Raw genomic sequence first — 25,187 nt, forward strand, 5'->3', positions numbered from 1 at the left:
TTATTTAATTCGTAAGTACGTAACAATAAACTAATATCTAAGCGGGAAACATCATTATAATAACGAAAGAATCAGACATCACGCGTGTCGAATAATGAAACGTCTTTATGACTGATCAAAAGATTTCATCTGGTTCTAAAGAATAAAATAGATTTTCTTTTGAATTTCATCTCACCTTTAATTTGAAAAAAAAAAAAATTCAATCGATTTTTTACTTGTAGGTTTATGAGAAACTCGTGGAAAATCTGACTTTTAATTTAACCCAAAACTTAAACTCAACTTAGGAGAGAAAATTAAAAGTAAAAAGCAAAACATGCATTTCGAGGTAGAAATTAAAATGAAAAAAAAGAAAATTCTATAAGAAAAGAAAAAAAAAATTTGAATTCCTTTTGTTTCATCTAAATAACAGGTTGGAATTTCTGCAATTTTCTTCCGAACAGAGATGTGTAATTTAATTAAGCGTTACAGAGCTGCTTCCCTAAGCATAAAAAGATTTCCCTGGCTTCTGACCACTAACATAATTAAGAGAGGCACCCTTAAAACTGCTGTAAACAACTTAAAATGCATCTTATATTCTTTTACATCCTTTTAAAACTGAATATTAAAAGAAAATGACGGTTAAATTAAACATTCCTCTTACCACTTTTCGGTGTATATCTATTCTGGAAACGTTTCTTTTACAAAAGAAAAGGGAAATATCTTGAAGTCGAAGTTTTCCACGAAAAGTTTAGAAAATTTTTGTATAACTGCATAATGGAAATACCCTTATTATCATTTTTTTCACAGGAAAATGTATTCAAGATTTTCGTTTTGTATGTTTTATTGAATTTATTTCTAATTCCAAAAGCCTTTTCGGTTTAATTTGATTGCTGTTGTTGAAACTTTAGTTAAGAGATGTAAAATAATAAAATTTAGCAATAAATCAGAAAAATACTATTTTTAGTTTTATTTGATGTGTAGTTATATCCATTTCTACTATAAATTTAAATAAAATTTTATTTATAACGGACAGATATATTACGTGCAGTGTTTTGAAATGTTTTTCAGTATCTTATACAGTATATAAATGTGAAAGTATGTATGTATATTTGGTCTTAATACAAATCCACACCGTTGATCGTATCACTCCAAATTTTTTTAGGAGTCTTCGCTAATGTGTGGAAGGAGCCGTAGCATATTTCCGCAAAAAAAAAAAATATATATTTTTATCAATTTTTTTTTATTGCAGAAATTTCTCGAAAACCAAATTTCCCATTTTTTCCATGTTTTCAACCAAATGCATGAACTTTTTTCCACACAAAAGATGCGCATTTTAATGGGTTTTCCATTGCAATTTGAATATTGAAAATCGTTTAACAAATGACGTAGTCAAATAGATTTTTGTTCCACACCCAAATCTTAACTTATGACTACAAAAATTTTGCTTTGATCAATGTTTTTTTTCGGTGTACGTACAAGTGTTGCTGCGATCAGTGTATTTTTTTAAAACAAGTGATGCATTGATCACTGTACACTTTTGCTGACAAAATAATTAATAAAAAAAAATCAATTTTTGAACTTACAAATTATTAAATCTTATTGTCACTTTTAACATTATTGAATCACTTTCTTTTATATAAGCCAGGAAAATACCGTCTAATTTAGCTATACATATATAATTTTTTACAGAGTGGGCAACGTCGCCGGGTATCAGTTAGTAAAGAGTAATGATGATAAAGATATGTACGAATAAAATTTCTTAGTGAAAATTTCATGAACCTATTTATTCGACGCGATGAATTTCATTGACACACAATTTTCATTATGATTCTCAATTTGAAATAACTAAAGTAATCGTTTTATTATAGAAGAGAAAAAAAATACGCAGTGCCCCAGGATTAATATGAAAATGCTTTTAACTTAAGATGTGATTGGTCAGACACGAAACTAAAAATCCTTATTTTTCAAATCGAATCAACTGTATTCGTTTCATGAACGATAAAATAAAGAAATCAAGTTTTTGCGAAAGCACATCTTCGGACACATTCTAGTTATTTTTAATGTTGTAATATACAGGGTGTTCTATAAATTCGTGAATAGTATTAAAAAAAATCAGAAATTGAAAGAATTGGTAAGTTTGAATGCGGTTTGCAAAAAAGATGCTTACATAAAAAGGGATACTTTTTGGTACAAAAAAAATTTGTTCGAAATGCACCCACACACGGCGCTGCGTGAAAGCAAATCACTGGAAATATGCAAATCAGTCATAGAATGCAAAGTGTGAGATTACATTATTCCTGAATTTTCGTGTTAGTGGCTCTTACATAAGGTTTTCATTGTGATTTTAACTTGGTGGGTAAAACACTATTGTTGAAGTCGTTCTACTTCAGCCACGAATCTCTGGCTGAAGCTTCAGGAATATTTTGGACACAGAAAAGATTAAAGAAAAGTTCGAATCTCCAATATTCGGTGATTTGCTTTCGTGCAACTCCCTCTTTTTGACGATAGAGGGCCAAAAAAAGGACTATATTTTTTCTGTACCAAAAAATATTCTTTCGTGCGGCAATTACTTTTTCCTAAACCGTATTCAAATATACCAATTCCTTCAATATTTTTTTAAATTTTCAAACCATTTACAAATTTATGGGACAACCTGTATTCTGTATTCGTATTGCATCTTCGATAGATCTCTGAGCTCACTCTTAACTTATACTTTCAGTGGTCAAGCAGCCATATAAAGTCCAAGTATTCGACGAGTTCACAGTAAGTGGTAATACAGCTGTTCTTCGATGCAATTTTCCGAATTTTGTTAAAGATTATGTCATCGTGACGTCTTGGGTTCGAGATGACTCTGTCACAATCGTCAATTCTGCTAATAGAGGTGAGCGGTGTTTCCGATTCATTTGATTCAGGTTGTTGTTTTATGAAAATACGGGGTGTCTAAGCTGGAGATATCCAAATCAATGCCTTATAGTGAGACAGCTACCCAGGATCAGTTATAAATTATAGTTGAAAATTCCCAGTTTATTTGGAGGTTAATATAGTTAAATATGAGCCTTTTGGTTGCTATGCAGATGCCCAAACACGCTACTCGATCTCTTGCAAAGTGGTTATTAACATTTGATTAGTTGCTACACCAACTGCTGCAGAGATACGCTGTTGATAAAAGTGATAGGAAGCTCCACATGTCACTCAGTTCGTGCGCGACTTTTAACACTACATACGAAATAAGGAAGGCAGGGTTGTGTCTCCAGTAGTGTAGATGGCAGCATACTTAGCATACTTGCCCGGTATGGAAGAGGGCCTGGGTTCGAGTCCCGGAGGAGACCCATTTGGCCCATCGGGTACCCGGAGGGGGGGAGTTGCACGTATAAGTTAAAAGTTTCCATTTCCAGGGGCCTCTTGATGGATCTCATTGTTTTCTTGCTGCTTTAACGTTGAAAAATTTGCGATAGCGGAAGCAAAAGATATATCCAGTCTGTGGGCCCCATAAAATATGTGAATTCGGTCACGGGTAGTTGCGTGGGTGGGCCTGGATTTTATTCGTTTGTGAAACGAAAACAAATGAAATTTTTTCATGGCACTCGCACCGGGGGATGACCGACAAGCTTCCAAGTCGGGGGCCCCCATGTTTACAGGTTTCATTTTGGGGCCCTGAATGAATCTGATTCTTTTCTGTTGTTTAACATTGTAGAATTTGCAACAGCGGAAGAACGAGATAAATCCAGTCTGGATTCCCCACACAAATCTGCGTATTGTGTCACCGCTACTGGATGTGGGGCCCTGGATTTTATTCGTTGCAAAATTGATAAAAATGAAAAAGTTTCGTGGCCCCTCACGGGGGGAGTCCGACAAGCTTCCAGGTCAGGGCTCCATGCAAATGTTGACAGGTTCTAATTCGGTGCTCCTGGATATATCTCATTGATTTTTGTTGTTTAACATTGTAAAATTTGCAACACATCGGTAGCCCAAGATATATGCAGTGTTGGGCCCCACTAAAATTCAGCGAAATGAATCTGGGGACCCCATGGGGAAGTTTTCTGGGGGTACTTGATGAATCTCATTTGTTTTTTGTTGCTTTATTATTATTTTTTTATTAAAATTCACTTTTTCAGTAAGCTGGTGCTTTCACACTTCCCTTTCCATAGCACGCTGATGAAGTGGGACGAAATAAACAAGATATGCTGTGAAGAGAAGTGGGGGGGGGGAGGGGGTTGGCCGCCAAAGGGGGCAGGGGGGGGGCAGAGCCCCCATAGTGTATACATATATATATATTTTGTACGTGAATTTAAGGCTTGTGTAATGTACGTCAGTTTTGAGGCTCTGTATGAGCAGAATGACAGTTCAGAATCGATCACGTTTTATAATTTTTCCGGCTCTCTATGTGTCAGCAAAAAAAAAAAAAAAAAATCTCACATGCGCTGTAGAATTAATACATGTCACTGATTTAAATTCAGCTAGCCAAAGCAAGCAATGAACTTTACTTTGCAACATCCATATGCTGAGTGGCATTTAGCGCACGATTACTGTGAAAAGTGTCTCGAATCAACTGTTGAAAATGCGTATGCGTAACCTTAATATTATAACTTTGAGCAATACCCGTCAAAAGTGCAACACTTTTATAACTAAACGTGTGTAGTTCCCCCGGTATAAGCCCTTACTTTTGCATACTTTTTGCCCGGCATTCTACATATTCAAGAAATATCAGAATTAAAGTTCAGAGAAATTTTAATCATAATTGCATTAATATTTCTATTTTCCTTGAATGTGAAAAACAAACAGAAAACCAATCCGATCGAAAGCCTAATTAAGCGTTACTTATGGAACATACCAAAGTGAACTTTATTCATAACGAGGACACAATGTGATTATTAAGAAGTTTTGGAAACTGAAGAAAAAAGTGTTTTTCTTTCAACAACAAAAAAAACCGAATCTTTGAAAAATAAGAGTTTCTACATACAATAAATATTTTTTAATTAATTCCCTTACTTTTTAAAGAAACTTGTTTTTTCCCTCTTAGAGTTACAACAGAATTACAAGTGTAATTGAACGTAAGTGCAATAGAAAACAAGCAAAATCAGGTTCTTAATTAAACACACATTACATGACATTGGTTATTATGAAATGGTGGTTGGGAAAAATTTTGCCCGATTTAATTCAAATAGTAATCTAAAACTATTATAACTACCGATTTTAAAACTTCTATGTAACTCGTAACCCATTAAAAGTGGAACACGGAACCGCGTTACTTGAAGTATTTACATCTAGATAAAACGTTAATTTGGATTCCATCGCCCACCGAAGCCCTGTTCCTTTACCAACATCGAAAGTAGAGGGCTTTCAAAATCTAATTTCTGGGTGGGCTTTCGTTACTGCAAGCGATCAGTAATTGCTTTGGGTTGTAATGAGGGGAAAGAGAGGAGAAAAGAAAATTCGTTTTTGATGTCGTTTTTATGTATGTCCGTTTGTTAGTGTTTTCCTTTTCCGTATACCATTACCAAGACTCGAACTTGAGTGAGTGCTTGAACGTGGAGAGTAGAAGATGCATCAATTCCGGATTATTGCCGGAGCTCTTATTTGGATCAAACTCTCTTCTTGGGAATTCTTGAGACGATCCAGACACAAATCGATGATTCGTCTCAAGATCGAGGAAATTCTTCGAACGATACCATCGTTTCACCAGGACAAGTGATCTTGGAATTAATTTGTTTGCATCAATAAAAGTATGAGATCCTGATGCTTTATTGAGATCCTTATTACTTTATGAATATGGAGCCGGGCAAATGCAATAAAGAGCTTACACGAAAGAAACGACATCTTAACCTTCAGAATGCTCTCATCATCCACAGATAATCTACGCAGTAGACTGCTCAATCATCCTATGATGATCAGATTTTTTATTTTATTTTTAACATCAAGATTTTTAAATGACGTAGATATGGCGTATATACATATATATTTTAGTTTTTTTATTATTTCTCTATTTGCTAACAGATTTGCTTGTATTAAATAGGATGGTCGTATATTGTTGAACGTATGCATAAATTGTGTACGCATATTCTATTTTTTTATATTATTATTTCACTATTGTCCTACAGATTTGATAGTACTAACAATAATGGGTATATTTTCTTGAATAGTGGTAAAGTATCTTTCTGGCTGCACTCCCTATTTTGTTGGCGATTGTGGGTTCGAACCCAGATTCTTTGTTTGTATCACACCTTTTCTCTTGAATGTACAGTGAATTTCGAAGAGCGAAACCTCTTCAAAACTGAACGTTAAGAAACTCTAATAATATTCTATTGTAGGTTTCGTATTATAAAGTTGCACATTAAAAGCATTAATCAATAAAGGGACTATTTTTGATTCTGTGGGAGAAAAGTTTTCGTTACATGCAGTGTTCGTCTTATATAATTTCATTGTATTTGCAACGAATGGGATTGAGTGTGATCTATCTTTCACAAACGACAACTAAAAAAAAAAATTGCTTTATTTTACGCTGCCGTTTTGAGAAAAGCATTTCTCTGATTATTTCTGCAGCCAAAAGGTTAAACATTCCGAAGGAAAATGAATATCACACATTCATGTAAATAATTTATATTTGTTTTAGATCCTACAGAGAATTGTGAGCTTTTTCTTCAACATTTTAAAGCAATAGTATAATGAATTCACTAAGGGGAGTAAGGTTTCAGACAACCCCTGTTTTCTTCAACGCACACTTCGTAATTTTCTATAAACTTTGAGGATATTTTTGGGTACTTTCGGAAATTCGGTCATGTGTAACTTTTGTGGAGCCAAAAAGTCCATCTAAATAACTTTTGACAGCATAATTGAGCGAGCGAATGATGGACACATACAGAATACTGATACGAGTGAGAAACAGAGAATTAAGAAATGGTGCAACATCTAGTGAGTATTATGCATATGATAAAACATCCCAATCAATGTGATAGAACTAGTTTTGGGTGATAACAGAAGAATAGAGCTATAGAACTTTGTTCTATTAGGTGGGATTCAGAATGTAAAATACAAAACTCTGATACCCATAGTTTTCGCTGCACATGTATGACGAAATAATGTCTGTAAAGCGTATTTCTTGGAATGCTTATTATTAGAGGTTAATATGAGGATTTTTTGCGTTCTTCACGTTCATGACATCGTCATCCACTGCTCTTGACCAATAAGCCGAACTACACACAAATTAACAAACATCTCGGTTGGCCATGAGTTGAAACCCACTGTTGTAGAAGGAAATTCACGGATTTGAAAACTCGCAAAATTTAATTTTTGAAGAATCATTTCAAACGCATTAAAAAAAAGATCGGATACCCAAATATATTACGAGGTCCAGAATATACTGGGTATAACGTCAAGACAGTGGTTCCCAATCATTTTTCTTCCCGCACACCCAGAGCAATGCGACTTGCCTTCCCGCACCCGCTTGAATTATACGTTCTTTATCTGTGTGGAAATGCAGGTTTTTTTTCTGTAATTGATAACATTAATTATCCAATAATTAATATCTATAAACTTTTTGCTTATTGTTTAATGTCTTTTCGGTTATATCTATATCTAATATATTATTTTGATTTCATTGTTTTTAATTAATTCAAAAACGAAACTAAAAACACTATTTTTGATATTTTTTAGATTTGGCGAAAAAGATTAAATAGTAAATGAATAGATATAGAGATAAGTAGATGTATGATAAAAAAATTTTCTATTAGATGAATAGTTCTTCACTTATTGGTTCCAGCAACTATGAATTAATGTTTCTTTGACACGGCTAAATTTTTTGACGTTTTTTCTGTCATGTTCACGGCAGTATCAAATCTAAGCACAACATGGTAATAACGGGAGATATCAATGTAAAAAAAAACAGAAATAGTTTAGGTAAATAATGATATTTTTTCTGAAGCAAATAAGTGCGATGGCTAATCGAGAAAGAAATTTTTACGACGCAAATTTCGCGTGACATATTTCTGCAAGCGAAAGCCAATGAGGTGTCGAAATATCAGTATGATTGATATTTTTTTTAAGAGTTAAAAATTCGATTTTTGTCGCATTTTGAATTTTCCTGAATAATCAGTCAACATGTTGTAATTTTTTTCTTCCATCTCGCACCCTAAAAAATGATCTCTCACACTCCCGGTTGGGAACCACTGCGTTAAAACCTTATACGTTCTTTTTCCGTTGAACCATTGGTTATGGAAACAGGGTTTTAGTTAGAAGAATTATCTAAACAACATACGCATTTTAGATACAGCACTTTTAAAGGAATCGTATTCGCACCCAGAGGCAAAAAAAATATTTTTTTATACTGTTAACTTCTAATTAAAAAGGTTTTTGCTTGGTAGAGACTTACCAAAAAAAAAAAAAAGGAAAAAAAAGAGAAAATAAATCCATATTCAAAAGAGCAATATTAGTCGAATTATTTGAATAGGAAAAAAATATAGCATATATATTAAAAGAAAAAAAAAAGAGAAAATACAGTGCGAAAATTCGAAGATACAATTTATTATTACATTTTCGATTTCTATCTTTCTAAATATTGAGATGCCCGACGTTCACTGGTATTTTGGCTAATTATTGTACTGAAACATATTATGGTTTTTCTTTGGGATCAGGAGATACAGGATAGAAAACAACTTTATAATTGGGAGGTAAAGGACAGAGATGGGAGAGTCCTGTAAAAATTCTGTGTTTACAACTCAGTTACATTTATAAGGAGCTTATTTTGAAAAGGGAAAATTTCCACTCTTGTAAATTTTTAGTGGAAGACTTTGGACTGCTTTGCAAAAGTGGAAAATAGACCAACAGATAGTATGTAGGAATGGCAGAAGAATATTTAAATACTATGCTTCTTGATCAACATTCAAGCGAGTTATCTATATTTAATATTTTGAAATGTTCCGTTTTGAAAGAAAATGAGTAGAAACGTTACTTTTTGATTCATATTGGAGCTGGTTAAGTCTGAAAACAATGGGAATTTCTACGCCACCTGTTGATTCCAGCAAGTCTCTCATCAGTAGCTTAAGGAACTTATGATCATTCTAAAACGTGATTTTTAAAGCACTGCTGAAAATGTGCCGTTTTGAAAAAAAATATTTTAACGCAAGTAGGGAAACCGTTTTGTCATTTTGTCATGTTCACTTTTGAAAGAAAAATGTCGAAGTGAATGAACAAGTTGAATATGCATAATAATATTCTCTTTTGGTAGAAACGACTAACTTTAGATTGCGATTTCTACCAAAAACATTCCACTTGAACAAACCCTGTTGCATAATCCGACAGAGATCATCCTAAAGATTCAGAAATAATTAAAAAGTGAACTCGGCAAAAAAAAAGAAAACGTTTAATTTCGAAAATAAAGCTCCTCATATATGGTCCGTAATGAATGACAAATCTAAAACAGATTTGTTTGGATACCCTTTTTCCTATTGAAAGCATATTTCTATAACCACTGGTGCGAAACGTAAAGAGTGTATAAAAACAAGTAAATAATGCAAATAGTCCAGTGAATAATGCAAATAGTCCAGTAAATAATGAAAAGAATCCAGTAAATAATGAAAATAATCCAGTAAATAATGAAAATAATCCAGTAAATAATGAAAATAATCCAGCAAATAATGAAAATAATCCAGTAAATAATGAAAATAATCCAGTAAATAATGAAAATAATCCAGTAAATAATGAAAATAATCCAGTAAATGATACAAATAAATGTGAAAAATTCCATTTTTGTTCAAATATTTTATAAATGAATATAATTCGACATCATCATGCTAAGCATATTGCGGAACTTTTCGTAAGTTCCATTGGATGAATCCTCTCCCGGTGCTTATCATTTCTACCCGACGTAAAACAACTCCTCCTGCAAATAGAGTAGTAGACCCCGTAAGTGCGTTCACTCGTTGAGCCAGCTTATGGTCTAATCTCGTATATCGCTGATTAGTGGGAAATGGCATCCGCCTGCTATTTCCAGCTTAATATCCGTTGAGATAATGAAGCGGATTGTCCGTCTCAATATCGTGGGAGTTCTTGAAATTTCATCTCTTCCATGCATGTCTGATTATTATTATTACTATCATCAGTAACTGAGGATATAAACGGGCATTCTAATGTTTTATAATTAATCTTAAACAGACAATCTAATTATTTCGCAACCGAGTGGTTTATTATGAAACCTAGTTATAAATTACGTGAGATATATCCCTGGCAGGGATTAGGTAAAAATTATAAATTGCATTTTTACAAACCCCATTTTGTTGATGAATTATTGAAATACCATGAACGTGGGCAACTTCAAGCGTTTGATCCTTCTTTGGTCCGAAACGGTGAAATAATAAAATGTCCTCTTATTACTGTAGAAAAAAAAATTGAGAAATTGATTTTTGCTAAGAAGATGCGCTAAGCAAGGCAACTCAGTTTATCGGGAGATCACGAATGGCCGACTAGACAGCAACGGTGGTGGTTTTGTATAATGTAATGGCACAGCGTTTTTTCAACTCTCAAAAACTTATCAACCGTGGGAGTTGTAATTCAGCTTTGTCCAGTTAGGTAGGTGCCTAATTATAAACATAATTTAATGCTTTCTGCTATAGTATGATCTCGTTTAATCTTTCATTTCGGTCCGAAAACATTAATTTAAAACTGAAGCTCTGGTAAAAAATTTAAAAAAATAACTCCCTCCCCCCCACTTTGGCCCGACATTTTGGTGGGCCGAAGAAAGTAGTTTTTTGCAACAAATATTAGTTTGTTTGCGAGTCCACTTATAAATATAATTATGCATTGAATAATTATGTTTTTTAAATGTCTTTCCAAAGGCCACCTTCAAAACAGTTTAGACGCAACTAGATCTGTTAAAATGAAACCAAAAGTTGCGTATAATTAATACTTGGAAGCACCAATAAAAATAAAAACAAACTGAAAAATACATTTTCCAACAAGCCAGGTGATCCCAAGGTGTTTTAGTACTAAGGAAAAGCTAGCTGCTCGTCATACTTACAAAATGTTTGGTTATGGGTTCCCAATAACTAAGCTTCCAAAGCCTGTTAAAAGAAATCTTTTTTTTTTGTCAATTTCAAAGACGAGCCAGCGTCTATATAAGTAAATAAGCAATAAGTAAAAATTTCAACAAAAAAATATATAAATGTTGCTATTTTTTATGATCAACACAAGTTGATATATAAGTTTTCTTTAAGATATAATGTTTTTTACGAGCCCCAGTTTCGAGATATAGCTTAGCTCTTCATTTAATGCTTTGAGATAGGAAAACTTGAAGTGGGCCAATGTTGCCCTTGCAATAGAGTAACTTTGGCCCAAAAGGTTTTTCTTTTTTCATCAGCTTAATTTTGAAAAATCTGTTTTTTTTTTAATTTACATATACGTAATATGAGATAGCCTATCGATATAAAAAATGTTACGAGAACTTAAGAGTAGTTATAATATTGGGTTTGTGGAAAGGGAATATGATTTTTTTTCAAAAAATTATATAATTTTTAACTATACCATAAAAGCGCACCAAAGTAGCCCGCTTTAATGGTATAAGAATACAAATTAAAACATATACTTTAGAGTAGTTGTTCTTAATTTTTGGAATCATATGACTGACTTTTGGCCGTGAGATTTTCTGAAAGTGTCCACGGGTGTAAAGGAAGTAAAAGGGAAGCCAGGATATGTGATGAAAGTGTTCAGGGAGACCTTTGGAAAATAAAGGCATCCAAGTGAAAATGAAAATTTGGTGGGGAAAGCTCCAGTAGGACGGACTACAGCCGTGAAGCAGTGACAAGGGGGAAGCTGATGGGCACCTAGCATCTCGGGGATCCAAAGATCTGTCCCCCTATATAATATTTTTGAGCAGTAAAATTTCAAAGAGTCTTGTACATATCTAGATGGGAGGGGAAGTATTATTAACATTGGCTGGGATAGGAAGAAAAAAACACGATTCATATGGGGCCATGGGTTAAAAAAATAGTGATTGAATAGGGATTTTCCGTTTAATTGTGGGGTGGGTTCTGCGAGACATCGCAACGGGTTGAATGAGCAATATTCATCTGTAGCAAAAGAGATAAAAAATGTGTGAGATAAAAAAAAAAAGGTATAAGATACTGTCGTGGCAAACAAACACATTATTCGAGACTAGTAGTATTCATGCCGGGGAGGGGGGTGAGGGGAATATCTTCCAAGGAAGGAAATCACAAGTTCTCTATCAAGAGGAGTTCTATTGCATAATTACACGGAAAGAGCAAATCTCTTTTAATCGGAGGAAAATCAAGTGAAATGGACAACGTTGGTATTTATGTGCAGCATCTGTTGCAGAAGTCGAAATTATGTAACTAGTGAAAGTCATTATTACTATGCCCTATTGCCCTACTGCCATATAAAAAAGATAGACGTTGTTACAAATCATTGAAATTTTCGTCTTACTATGTCGTCTTCGTCTTACTAGCACCATTAGCTTGGTGTCCATTGTGTTAATCATACGTCTTTCGGAAAATAGTGAGAGGGGGGGGGGAGTGAGAATAGTTCCACCCTCTCCTTCAGTGTGATAATTTACAAAATTTACAGTTTCTTTTAAAAGTGTAGTCCATAAATTTTCAGCGTTATTACGCCGTGTTGGATTTTTCTATTATATTCAACGCAGTCCACGGAAGCAAAATTCTTTAGTATCTCTATCATTTACGACCAAATGATACAGAGAGAAAGCTGAGTATAAATAATGGGTATAAATACAATCTATTGCCAAGGTGAAGCATAAAAGTGTTAGATATATGGTAGATATACTTGAACTTTTTCCAGCCATGAAGTCATAAAGATTGAAGGGAAAAAAATCGAGTGAGAGAGGCTTGTGTAACAGTAAATATTTTGCTTCTTACCAGATGTTTTTAGCAAGAAGTAGAGGAAAAGAAAAGAAAACATATCGAATTCTTTATTTGGCTCGTTGTTCTTTCAGGCGGAAGATATAGTATCTTTCCCTCGGGAGAATTGCACATTAGAGGAGCTACTGCAGAAGACGGCTTCAAAAGCTACCGCTGTGTCACGAGAAACAAACTCTCCGGAGAGGTGACTACGAGCTCAAAAGCAGGCAAACTCTTCGCTACGGGTAAGACAAACAAGCCAACAAAATTGCATTTTCTTTTTCTCTTTTCATTGCATATTACGTTGTCACGATATATCCATCTCGTTTGTACGGAAAACGCATATACGAAGTGCACCTTACATTTTTATTCAAATAAACAGTAATATCCCGGAGTTTTCTGGTATAAGCGAATCGATCCAAATGAGAATAGTGAAATCATGTGGATTAAATACACAGGGGATCTCGCTTATAACGTTTTTTGATGGCAGATGTTAAGGAAAATCAGTTAGAGTTGGGATCACGAAAATAAGTTGTATTAAGCGGGAGAACATTCTAAGTGAGGACGTTATAAGCGGGATCGACTGTATTTGCAGTTTTGCTTTTTTTAATTATTTTAACTCAACGGATGACGGAAACCTATTTTGTATAACTTATTTGTATTTTGAAACCTATTTTATATCCAAAGTATTTGTATAAAATTTTGATTCTTTTGTCATTGCATTCACGAATGGGTGGTATTTAAAATTGAATGTGTGTGTGTGTGATGCCGAGAAAAAGGTTTTTCTTTAAGAAAAAACTTTTTTAGGGTAAAATGGAATAGGGAGGGATTCAAGAATGAAAAAAAACGAACTAAAATTTATCAAAAATATTTAATCTATAGATATGACATTGATTGTGCGTGTGTGGGTGCGTGTGTGTGTTTGTGTGTGCGTTATCTATACAAATATACAATTTTAGATGTGTCGTCGCCAAATTTTGCATATATACCAATTGGGAACCAACTTGAATGATAGACTACTTTAAAATTTTGTAAGAGCTGGGAAAATATATGCCCGAAATGGGCGAAAATTATTGGGCAACAATGGTTTCTGGGCCTCAACCAAAGCGGTTCGAGAGCTTTATAAAGCTTTGGCCTCAGCCATCACTTTCGGAATGTTTATTTTGGTTATCGTGGTTCCCTAGCAATTCATTTCAAACGTGTATATGCCTTTTTAATGGTTTGTCACTTTGTAAATCCTCTCAGTAATGAGGCTTTTTTTTTGAATAAACGTAATAATTGTCATGACTTTGAGGGTCAGGCAAAAGCTGAACCATACAGAATATCAGTATTAAAATTGCCGATTTTGCTGTAATGCAGAAATTTAGTGAGGTTTTCCGCCACATCAATAATTTTAAAAATTCAATTGAATTCTCGATTTTTGAAATATTGTGTTCGCTTAGAGATACGAAGCCCAAAAAAACTAAATATGAAGTAATTAGCCGGACCTACTTTTGATTTGTATATCCATGTAATAACATTAATTTCAACTTTTTATTTATATCTTCTCAAGCATGAAAATTAATATCTCCGTATTGTCTTTTAACATTCAACTGCATAAATTAATATAGTTTAGGATGTTTTAAAATTAATTATTTGCCCGTAAAGTACATCGAAGAAATTACACAGCTTTAACTAAGCATTTTTTCAAGAAAAGACATCGAAATACTTAGCGCCCATGAAAAAAAAAAAAAAAAAAAAAAAAAAAAACTATTCATTTCTACGCGTTGCTTTAATGTAGATTTGTTTCTTTCATGAGTAGCGCAGGAAGTTGCCATACTGGTTAAGTTGGACACAGTTTGTATGTCCCTCAAAGAAAGAGGGAGATATCACGTGATCCAAAATGCCTCATTGAAGAAAATACGGGTAGCGCCGGGTATTATAGCTAGTGACCATATAAATAAAAATGAAAATTTTGCTGTAAAACTTTTGTGGTTATTGTGGCGATTTTTCTGACTATTACTCTCAGATGCAATATTCGAAGGCGGTTAAGACCAGTCACATTCCAGTCACATAATCCGACTATTCGTTAGTCCTCGCTCTTTCTAATTTATAAATTTATTCAAGGTTCAAGTAACAATATTTCGGGATAGGGGGGATAGGGGTAGAGAGATAATATATTATTTTTATTTGGGTATATTATTATATTTATAGATATTATCATTACCATAATTACATGACAATATAATCTCTCATACACAGCGAAATCAAAATATATTTTGCACGTATTCAAATTCAGAGAATGCCGGCTAAAAGAATGTATTCGAGATCAGTGAAAAAACAAATAGTACATACGTAATTTATAAGTCAATTTTTTGGGTTTATGAATAATATAAATAAATGAAATATATCTCTATATTCTTTAGCGTTTTACTAGCCCACTTTTTTATTTACCAGCTCTATCGAGATATTCACTGACATCCCAAATAAGTTACCTCTCTTTATTTTGAATAGAAAAATGCTATACGTTTTAGAAATGAGTTTCATATATAGCGCGGAAAAGAGATAACAATAAGATAATATACTATTGTACATAGAAAAAGTGGGAAGGGGGGTAATTAACTAAATTTTAGTTTTTGATTTTTTTGCAGTGAAATATACAAATTTAACGGGTTTTTTGGTTTATTGACAAACATACACATTTTGTTATACAATACAAAATATTCAGAACAAAAAATTTCAGTAGCTTTAGCTTTTGCAGGGATGATCAATTTTGTAAATCAACTCTTTTGTTCTGTTAGTCCCCCGACCTCGAGGTCTAATGGGACAAGAGAAGTAGACCAACAAAAGCAAAATAATAGGTACTAAATTATGAATTATTATTTTAGCATAATTTTTCGGGGTTTTTACATATCTAAGCTATTTTTTCATATATAAAAGTATAATGAAACGGAACCCATTTAGTTTCAATTGTTGTTAAGCTATGGTGTAGTTTTGATGTCACCACTAGATTTTTAAGTTTTTCTACACTTGCTCGAGAGAAGAGACTTTGTTAGGCACTAACCTCTATTCTAGTCTCATTAGACCCCAAGAGCTGAATGTTTATGTTTTTGAAAGCTGAACAACACCTGTTTATCACAGAAAAATTTAATTGAGATTTAAGAAAAATGCGCAATATTCAAAGTATACCAATTAGCCAATATCTTCGCCAATGTAAAAAAAAAATATTTCAAAATCATTCTTTCAATTCTTGTTATGTAATAGTCAGGAATGATTCACTTCTTGTGATTAATGACATCATCTTGATTGTTGTCATTCAGATTTGAGAGATATATTTAAAAAAAGCTAATACCAAAAAAAAAAGAAAATACTGGCCTTGTCCCATTAGACTCTACTTTCTCTTACACATGTTTTCCTAAGTACCGAAAATAATTTACGATGTCTTATGCAACTAAAGTCAAGTGAAACATGAAATATTTTGGCTGTGATGTATTTCAACTGAAACCGAACCATTCAACCACATTTATCTTATATTTGAATGAAAAAGAAAATGTTCTCTTTAAATCATTAGACGGTACGTTAATGTCACACAATGCACTTCGCTGAAGTTTTCTCAAAGACACTCATTTACTAACATAAAGTACTCACCGAAACGAAGTGCCGTGACAGATTGAAAAAGCATCTAGCATTTTAATTAGGAGAAAGGGGAGAAAAAAATAAAAAAAATATATATATAAGGCCAAACACAAGGCACAATAGGAATTAATACGACTTTTCAAATTTAACAAAAACAACAAAATGAGGAGTCCATTTTGTTTTCCGATGATCAAACACAATAGCTTAAGAAGAAAGCTTTCAACTAAGACAAGCAGAATATATGTGTATAAGTCAAATGTGTGTAATTAAGCTGATTCACAAAAACAGAGAGGAAAACATCTTATCCAACAGCTTACATTATTATTATAATTTTTTTATTGAATGTGAAAACGCAAAACACATAATTTAGGAATTTTTTCCCCTGTTTTGCTCTAGATTTTCATTCTGTTTTTCTAGGGTAATTTTCTCCGTCAAAGTTGGCTGAGTTCTAAAATAAAAGCTATTTCGCCGGTTGTTACGAATTCATCGCGTAAAATTAATAGCCTCTTAGCTTAGAATTGATTTCCGCTGCAGTGGAATGGAGAAAAATAATAATGATAAAACGTTAAGATATGTACAAAGACTCAGAGCATGGCTTTTATTTTCGTAATTATGAAAGAAAATGCATTACTGAGAGTGCGGTTCGTTGACAAACTGGGTTTTTTTTTTCAAAATTTCGCATCAAACAGAAAAAAAATTAGAAATTTTTGAATCTTGAATCTCCAATGGAAATACACTAAAATTTTATTTTTTCCTGAATCTCCAATGGAAATGAACTATTTTTTTTACCTTTGAATTTAGGATTGACATTACATGCGTATAATCTGCAGATACAAATTTCAATTACTAATAAAATCTCAACTACAAAGTGCTGTTCGTTACGTTTTTGTAGGAAAAACAAGTCGATTTAAAAAATGTTTCTCGCAAGTTTCACATGTGTTTTCAAAAAATATATATATTTATCTCTATTCCAACCTCTTAATTAAGGAAAAAAAATAGAGATAATACATAGAAGTTTATATTTCGCACTAAGAAAAAAATTATGGACTTCTTTTAGATCCAGTTGTTTTGAAGTGGAAAATTTTGCAGCTACATTTTGGATGAAGATTTTCGACATCATTATGCATGTTGGTTCAGTAAAACTACTTCAAGTAATTGAGTCAGCAAAAATTCAATGCATTTCAAGATACGAAAGGTTCCTCTTACATGTCAAAAAAACAAAAACAAAATATACTATCAAATACATCAATGTTTCTCAAAGTTGTCAATATCGCCCACTAGGGGGCGAGGGCGATGGAATGTTTCCGTGGGGGGCGATAGAAGCTACGGATTAAACATAGTTAATAGTCTCTTATGGGTTCGCTTGAGTTGGGGGGGGGGGTGGTGGGGCGATGAGAGAAAAAAATTTCTAAACAAGGGGGCAATGGAATGCAAAGTTTGGGAAACTATGAAATACATGAATCATGGAGAATTTTTGGGCAGTGATCACGCAAAAATCATGTGCTCCTTATGGAACTATAGATGACTTTAGTATAACATATCGACTGCCCAGTTCAAATATTCAATGCATGTTCAAACTCCTCTGAACATTAGAATTTTCACCCATAATAATGCATGAGTCAACATTTAATTCACGGATTATACGCAGGAAAATACGATAAATATATTTTCTCTTTAATTCTGTGCCGTTAACCGAAAAAAGTATCGATTAAATAAAAAAATAATTAAAATAATAAAATACTAAAGGATTAACTGAATAATTTTAGAATCTTCGATTACATCTTGGACGTTTAACATAGGAGGGTTTTCGATTTTAATGAATGGATTAAACTAATAATGAAAAATAACCGATTAATCTACAGACATTCGAAAATTGATAAATTATCCCAAAAAAATAAAAATAGGAAATCACGAATAGCTGAATGAATTCAAATGAAAAATTAATCTAACTGAAAAAAACCAGAACGTAATTTATTTAGATATTTCCCATATTTATTAATAATAGTAACACTTTGGTTGAAGAAATTGGCACAAACGTGATTGGATGTTAGCTGGCATGACCAACCTCGATCTGAGGGTCCTTCAACAAGCAGAACAAAAAATTTTACAGTGCCATACCGTTTGATTATTGAGGAACAATTAACGAATTGAAAGCATCGATTGGCGCATGCTGAAGCTCATGTCAGAACTTCACATTCTCTGTTATAATCCCGAAAAAGAGTAGCATTGTTTAAAAACAATGCCCCCTATAGATCTTTTCTCAAACACATTGCTGGGTCAAACAGCCAAATATTAAGAATAATAATGACTGACGAAGACGTCAATATTACGTGAAATATTACGTAGTGATATTTTTCTGATTGTAATGAAATAAAATCCATTAAGAACATTACACACGTGGCAAATGTTTAAACCAAAATTCCTTTATTCCAAAAATATAGGGAAAAAATCACTCTTATTTTGCGCGACAAACTGAATTTAATTTCCATTACATGCTTTAGGATAAGCATAGAAATATTTCACCAATTACGCCGATGAACCAATAAAATGGGAAATAAAAGCTCTTACGATATAAATTGGAATTAAATTACATCTTAAAAACAATATTTGAAGAATTTAAAACACATAGAAACATTTGTTTCAAAAAATACGCTGACTTCCAATAAATTAATCAAGAAATCGTTTCAGAGTGATCATTCGTGGTTTTGAATTTATTAAATCAACAATTTAATTATAAACAAGGAGACAACATCACGGAATTGCGTGAGAAGTTCTATGATAAATAACTAATGAAAAAGGCCTTCCAATTAATTCCATTAGCCAAACTAGTTTCATACACATTTTTGTTTTTGAAAATCCTTTCATTTACTCGCTAATTCATTTGAAAAATATCTGATTATATTTTTCTATTCGATACTTCTGAATTGATAAATTCTTCAAACTTCAATTAATAAATTGTATAACGTCTGGATTAGAAAAAAAAGTAAATATATAGTTCTATGCGGTTTTTTTGTATCTATGATGTTAGGATGTGATGTTACGATGTCAGAATAAATAAATCGCAGAAAACTGCAATTTCTTATAGATGCTAGAAGTAACGTTTCGCCAAGGATTTCTCATAGCCAACCGAAAGTTGAAGCAGATGTTGGCCATACCGTAGAGCTTCCATGTGCTGCCCAAGGATATCCTATTCCAACATACACGTAAGTAAAAAAAGAAAAAAAAAGAATATATATATATAGTTTCGATCGATAATATCGACGATTCCTACGCTCATCGTCACCAATATGAAAATGATATGTTGTACTCATCCGTTTCTTCATGAACGATTCCGATATGCTAGTCTAATGTTCGCTTTTGCACAACCAGCTGTTTACCTTCTGCAAAAAAAAGTAGAAAACATATGAACGCAAATATTGACTGTAAATATATACGCATGGATACATTTGTTTGCTTTTTCTGTCATTTCAGAGATTGCTTATAATTTGGTGAATTACATCGATTGCGTAGTATTTATTTGATGAGGAATATAGTAATATAATGAAAATAACTATGTTGAAAAATGTGATTTGTGAAATAAGCGAGGTTTTATTTTGAATAAAAAAAACTCTTGTTTTAAATTCAGAACTAATTGTACTTACTAACAGAGTGTTTTCTGTAACTCGAAATAAGTAAGACATGCAAGGAAAGGGAGGGTAGGAGTAGAGGCGATTTAACGGCGGGCGCACTGGGCGCACGCCCGGGGCCCCGACTTCTAAAGAACCTCGGAAAACCAAAACTTCACACTTTTTCTAATTTAGGGGGCCCAATATTTTCTTTTGCGCCCGAGGCCTCGACCGACTGTATTCCGCCACTGGGTAGCAGTAGGAACCTAGTGGATGTTTGCAATAAAAAACGGTATTTGAAGAAATAAATCCTTAAATATTAAAAAAAAAAAAAACATGATTAATTAGATCAAGAGAGTAATCAGACAAAAATTTGAAGCAGTGGCTTTATAAAGAAATACGTTGTTTTTTACCTCTTTTGAATGATGAATGCGTACACCTTCCCGATATGCTGGTGAGAGCACGCAGTGCATGAGGCTGAATGTACGCAACTAAAGATTTCACAGCCACTTCTACTTGCCTTGCTGGCACTAGCAGAATAAAAATTGTTGCGTACACCATTTTCCCCATACAACTAAATATATGAGCACACGGGCATAGAATAAGAACGTTAAAGAAATCAAACTCATAAATATACCGTGCGCCTCGAGTTATGAGTGACTCGATTTACAAATAATAATTAATAATAATAATCCAAGTTACGAGCAAAAACGTTTTGCTAAAAATGCTTCAGATTGTGAGCAAATATTCAATGTGAATGAAATTTATGAGGAAAACCCAACAGCACTAATGCTTGCGCTCTTTGAGCATGGAAAATAATTCTGTTTAGGATGAATAGCTAATTTCTTTTTAAAAGTGCGTGTGTGTATATATCAAGTATTCATTTCGTTTTAAGAATTTTGAACGATTTAAAGTTATCTCCATTACTTTAAACGTGTAAATTTGAGTTTGAAATGCGAGTTATTCAAAATACGAACAATTTTCAAGTACGAATTAATTTCATAGCTTCATCATTCATATTTGTATTGTAATTGCAAGGATTAATAATTATAATCGGCTGAGTAATAAATGGGTTAAGAAGGATTCTATCATCCAGTAACAAAATTAGAAAATTATGTTAATTAATAACTACGTGCCCCTTTAAATATTTACAAAACAAATGTAATTTCGAAATGCATCCATTCGATAATAGCATAGTTTCATCTCATATAAATGGATAATATCATCTTAGTTTAGGGCACGCGTCTCGATCATATCAATAAAATTGATGCCTATCATAAATATCGGATTCATTTTAAGACTTAGAAAAAAAAGACAAATATCCGTAAATATTTCTTCTGTCAAATATCCACGTGAAATATACTTTTTCTTCGTCATTTAAAATGATACAAATTCACTTATAAAAAAGTGGAAAAAAATCATGAATTTTACTTTACGTGAAGTTTTATCCATAGATGGATGTCTTCAAAAAAGGGAGAGAGAGGATAAAATGGCTTGAATGGATCGTCATCAAACCATTACTTCCTTTTGAAACCGTTACGAGCAAAGAATTTCAAAGAGTTCTTTTCGTATCGCGAATCTGATGAAGAAATGCACTTGGCACTAATGAGGTGAAAAAGAGAAGGAAAAAAGAAACGAACGGGGCCTGGAAATAGCCAAGATAGTATTAGGCCTAAAGAAAAATAAGAAAATAAAAATACAAAATAAATAAGAATAGAGAGAGAGAGAGAAAAAAAAAGGATTCACACAGAAGAGGGCTCTCGTCCAATACAAACCAAGTAATTACCCTTTGGGACTTTTCTTGCAACTAGCCTTAATGTAATTATTCTGTTCCTTTCAGTACGGACCACGTATTTTTTAAAATTGGCTCAAGGAAATAGAAAGTCTTCCTCTCACTTTTGTTCCGTAGTTTGCACCGATGTATTTCTGTTAATTAAATTTTGAGAAATCTTGAAAAGAACTCTCATTACATGATTTTGTTTCGATTGATCAAGCTCTATTGTATGCAGTGAATGCAGCCAGAGTAAAAAAAAAAAACAAGGTGGAGAGAAATATTGGAGAAACAAAAAAAAATGTTCTAAGAACTCTCCTAGAATTAGGATCACCAATGCGCCGCCCTTACAATTTATAGAGAAGAGACGAGAGAGCAAAAAAAAAAGTTATGCTACCATTATTTGGAAAATGAGAGTTATCATCATTTAGGATAAGCCCTACCTACAATTTATTTTACTTTTATTTCTTTTGCAATTTTTATTGACTTTTCGTGTAGTATATTTTATCCGTTTTTATAGTTTGAAACGTCAGTTTAAAGTAACGTTGGGAAAATAAACTATTGGTTGGAAGCAAGATTTTTTTTCTATATATTTTAAAAGAAAATGAAGGTATATAGTAAGTTGGAATTTTTTACAGGATTTACTCTATTTTTTATGAGTGAAATATATCGAATTTATTAGAACATTTTACTTGAATGGAAGTGAGGCAAATAATCGCGTTCAACGCTTTCTGTGTGTAGAAGAAAAAAACTTTTTTAATTAAAAATATAGATTATTACATTAAAATTCGTTTATATATATACATATACAGGGTGTCCCATTAAGACCACCTAAACTCTGCACAGCCAGAATCTTTGCTTAGAATACATAGAAAATGCCCAAAGATCTGTACCTGTACGACCCATAGTTTTCGAGAAAAATGCGGAAGAAAAGTATGACGTAATATCCGGTGCAAGAAAAAAACTTTATTGGACGGCTCGACGTCCTTACACGTCACGCGCATGCATGCCTCGATATGCGCGATGGATATTGTGGACATCTTCCTATGTAAACATATGCAAATACTGATGTTTATGTTTCCAATAAAGTTTTTCCCCCTTGCACCGGATATGACGTCATACTTTTCTTTTGCATTATTCTCGGAAACAATGGGTCTTACAGGAACTTGGGGCACTTTTTATGTATTCCAAGCAAAGAATCTGGCTGTGCAGAGTTTGGGCGGTCTTGATGGGATACTCTGTATATATGTATCCGAGTAGAAATATGTTAAATCAGATTAGAAAATTTTTAATACACAAAATACACATAAAATTATATATAGAGAGAGTTGTTTAAGCTTGAATTAAAAAAAAAAAAACAAATGCATTTTGATTTTATTTTTTTGGTTAAAAAAATTATAAAATTTTCTACAAAAAGAAATTGTGCTATTTTAAACGTTGCAAAAATTTTCAACAAAAGAAAGAATACCTTTTTTTAGTTTTAAACATTTGGGAATTTTCTAAGTATATTCTATAAATTTAACAGAAAACGTCTTACATGAAAGTTTTAATGAGCATAATTAACTAATATTGTAATAAAATACCATCAGAGCTCATGCAGTAGCATAGACTAGTGATTTCCGCTCACCATTCACTCAAGGCCTTATGGTCAAACTCTGAAGAAGGCCTAGTTTCTTTCGCCCAGTTGAATCAAGTTTAACCGTTTTAGCGTGAGACTGTCCTTTCGGGGGGGGGGGGGTGTTGATGATACAATACATAAATTTGCATAGAATTTGAAGTTTTTATACGGCTTTATGGGGCTTCATCCTTCACAATAACTCAAATACAAATACAAATACAAATACAAATACAACGCCACAACAGGCAAAATGCCCAACGAGGTGGCTGATAAAAAGATGCCCATAAAAATATGGTTGTCATATGTTTCAAAAATACAGCAACCCAATTAAAAATGCAATTAACACAAATTACAAACAATATATACACATGATAAAATATTATACGATGCCCATAAAGATTACTTATGGTTGTCTTATTCTAAGAATGGATAGCTTCTCGATTTACCCCAACATGTTTATCGTATTTCTTTTTAAACGTGTCAATTGTGTTACAATTTACTACCTCCGGGGGTAAGCTATTCCATTTATTAACAACCCTATTGGAGAAAAATTCCCTGCGACACCATAACCTTGCATTGTCCCTCACCAATCGATACTGGTGTCCCCTTGTAAAAGCAGTCGATTGGCGGTGTACTAAAAGTTCATGGTCCATCCTATCCATCCCATTGAAAATTTTGAACACTTCGATCATATCTCCTCGACACCTGCGTTCATCCAATGTAAACATATTCAAAAAATGAAGTCTTTCTTCATAACTCAAGCCCTGTGTGCCAATAAGGACACGCGTAGCTCTTCTCTGCACCCCTTCAACCAAGTCTATGTCCCTCTGTAGGTATGGTCTCCAAAACCTTACAGCATACTCCAGTCCAGGACGAACTAAGCCTCGAAAAAGAGGAAGAATGACTTTAGGAGAACGCGAAGAGACCTTTTTGAAAATGAGACCAAGCATTCTATTCGATTTTTTGACAACCGCTGAACAATGTTCAGAAAACTTAAGTCGCTCGTCAATGAGAATTCCCAAATCGGTGACTCTAGTTGCATCCGGGATAGTGACACCATTCAACTCGTAAGAGAACCGTTGGTTGTTCGAACCAAAATGAGCGACCATGCACTTATCTACGCTAAACGTCATGCTCCATTCATTTGCCCATGCTGCAATCTTGTTTAAGTTGGTCTGGAGCAACTCCCTATCGCTTTCATTCCCGATTACCCCCATTAGCTTCACATCATCTGCGAATTTGCTAGTAATTCCATCGATACCCTGATCGAGTTTATCGATAAAAAGTGAAAAAAGTATGGGGCCAAGGACACTTCCCTGAGGAACTCCACTTGTGACGTCTGTCCAACCAGAGAATTCCCCGTTCACCATAACTCGTTGCGACCTATCTCTTAACCACGATTCTATCCAATTCAGCAAGTTGCCCCCTATTCCAATCTCGTGTAAACGCTTCAAGAGTTTGCCATGTTGGACCCGATCGAATGCCTTCTGGAAATCAAGGTAAACAACGTCGACATTTTTGCTCTTACCCAAAGCCTTAGTCACGTAATCATAGAAGCAAAGGAGGTTAGTTACACATGACTTCCCCTTCCTGAACCCATGCTGATTATCCGACAATACATTATTCTCGTCTATCCACTTCACAAACTGCCTTTTGATGATAATTTCCAAAATTTTCGAGAGGGAGCTCGTCAAACTCACTGGACGATAATTAGACACCACTTCTCTACTACCCTTCTT

At 33.5% G+C, this 25,187-nt stretch overlaps 1 protein-coding gene across 4 annotated transcripts in view; it reads left to right on the forward strand.

The window, feature by feature from the left end:
* The window catches only part of LOC149078968 (cell adhesion molecule Dscam1-like), a 121,323-nt gene that overhangs the window by 38,321 nt on the left and 57,815 nt on the right, over nt 1-25,187 (forward strand). For all 4 annotated transcript variants that reach the window (XR_016193865.1, XR_016193866.1, XM_089241199.1 and 1 more), the window contains exons 3-5: nt 2,699-2,860; nt 12,935-13,084; nt 19,540-19,657. Coding sequence is in view for 2 of the 4 variants with exons in the window: in XM_089241199.1 (XP_089097325.1) it covers nt 2,699-2,860; nt 12,935-13,084; nt 19,540-19,657 (430 nt within the window). In the remaining 2 variants the exon portion in view is untranslated. The remainder of the gene's footprint in view (nt 1-2,698; nt 2,861-12,934; nt 13,085-19,539; nt 19,658-25,187) is intronic.

Source organism: Pholcus phalangioides, unplaced genomic scaffold (assembly GCF_987345545.1).
Source record: "Pholcus phalangioides strain wild (caught in Gottingen) unplaced genomic scaffold, Ppha-v1.0 ptg000013l_1, whole genome shotgun sequence".
Lineage (NCBI taxonomy): Eukaryota > Metazoa > Arthropoda > Arachnida > Araneae > Pholcidae > Pholcus > Pholcus phalangioides.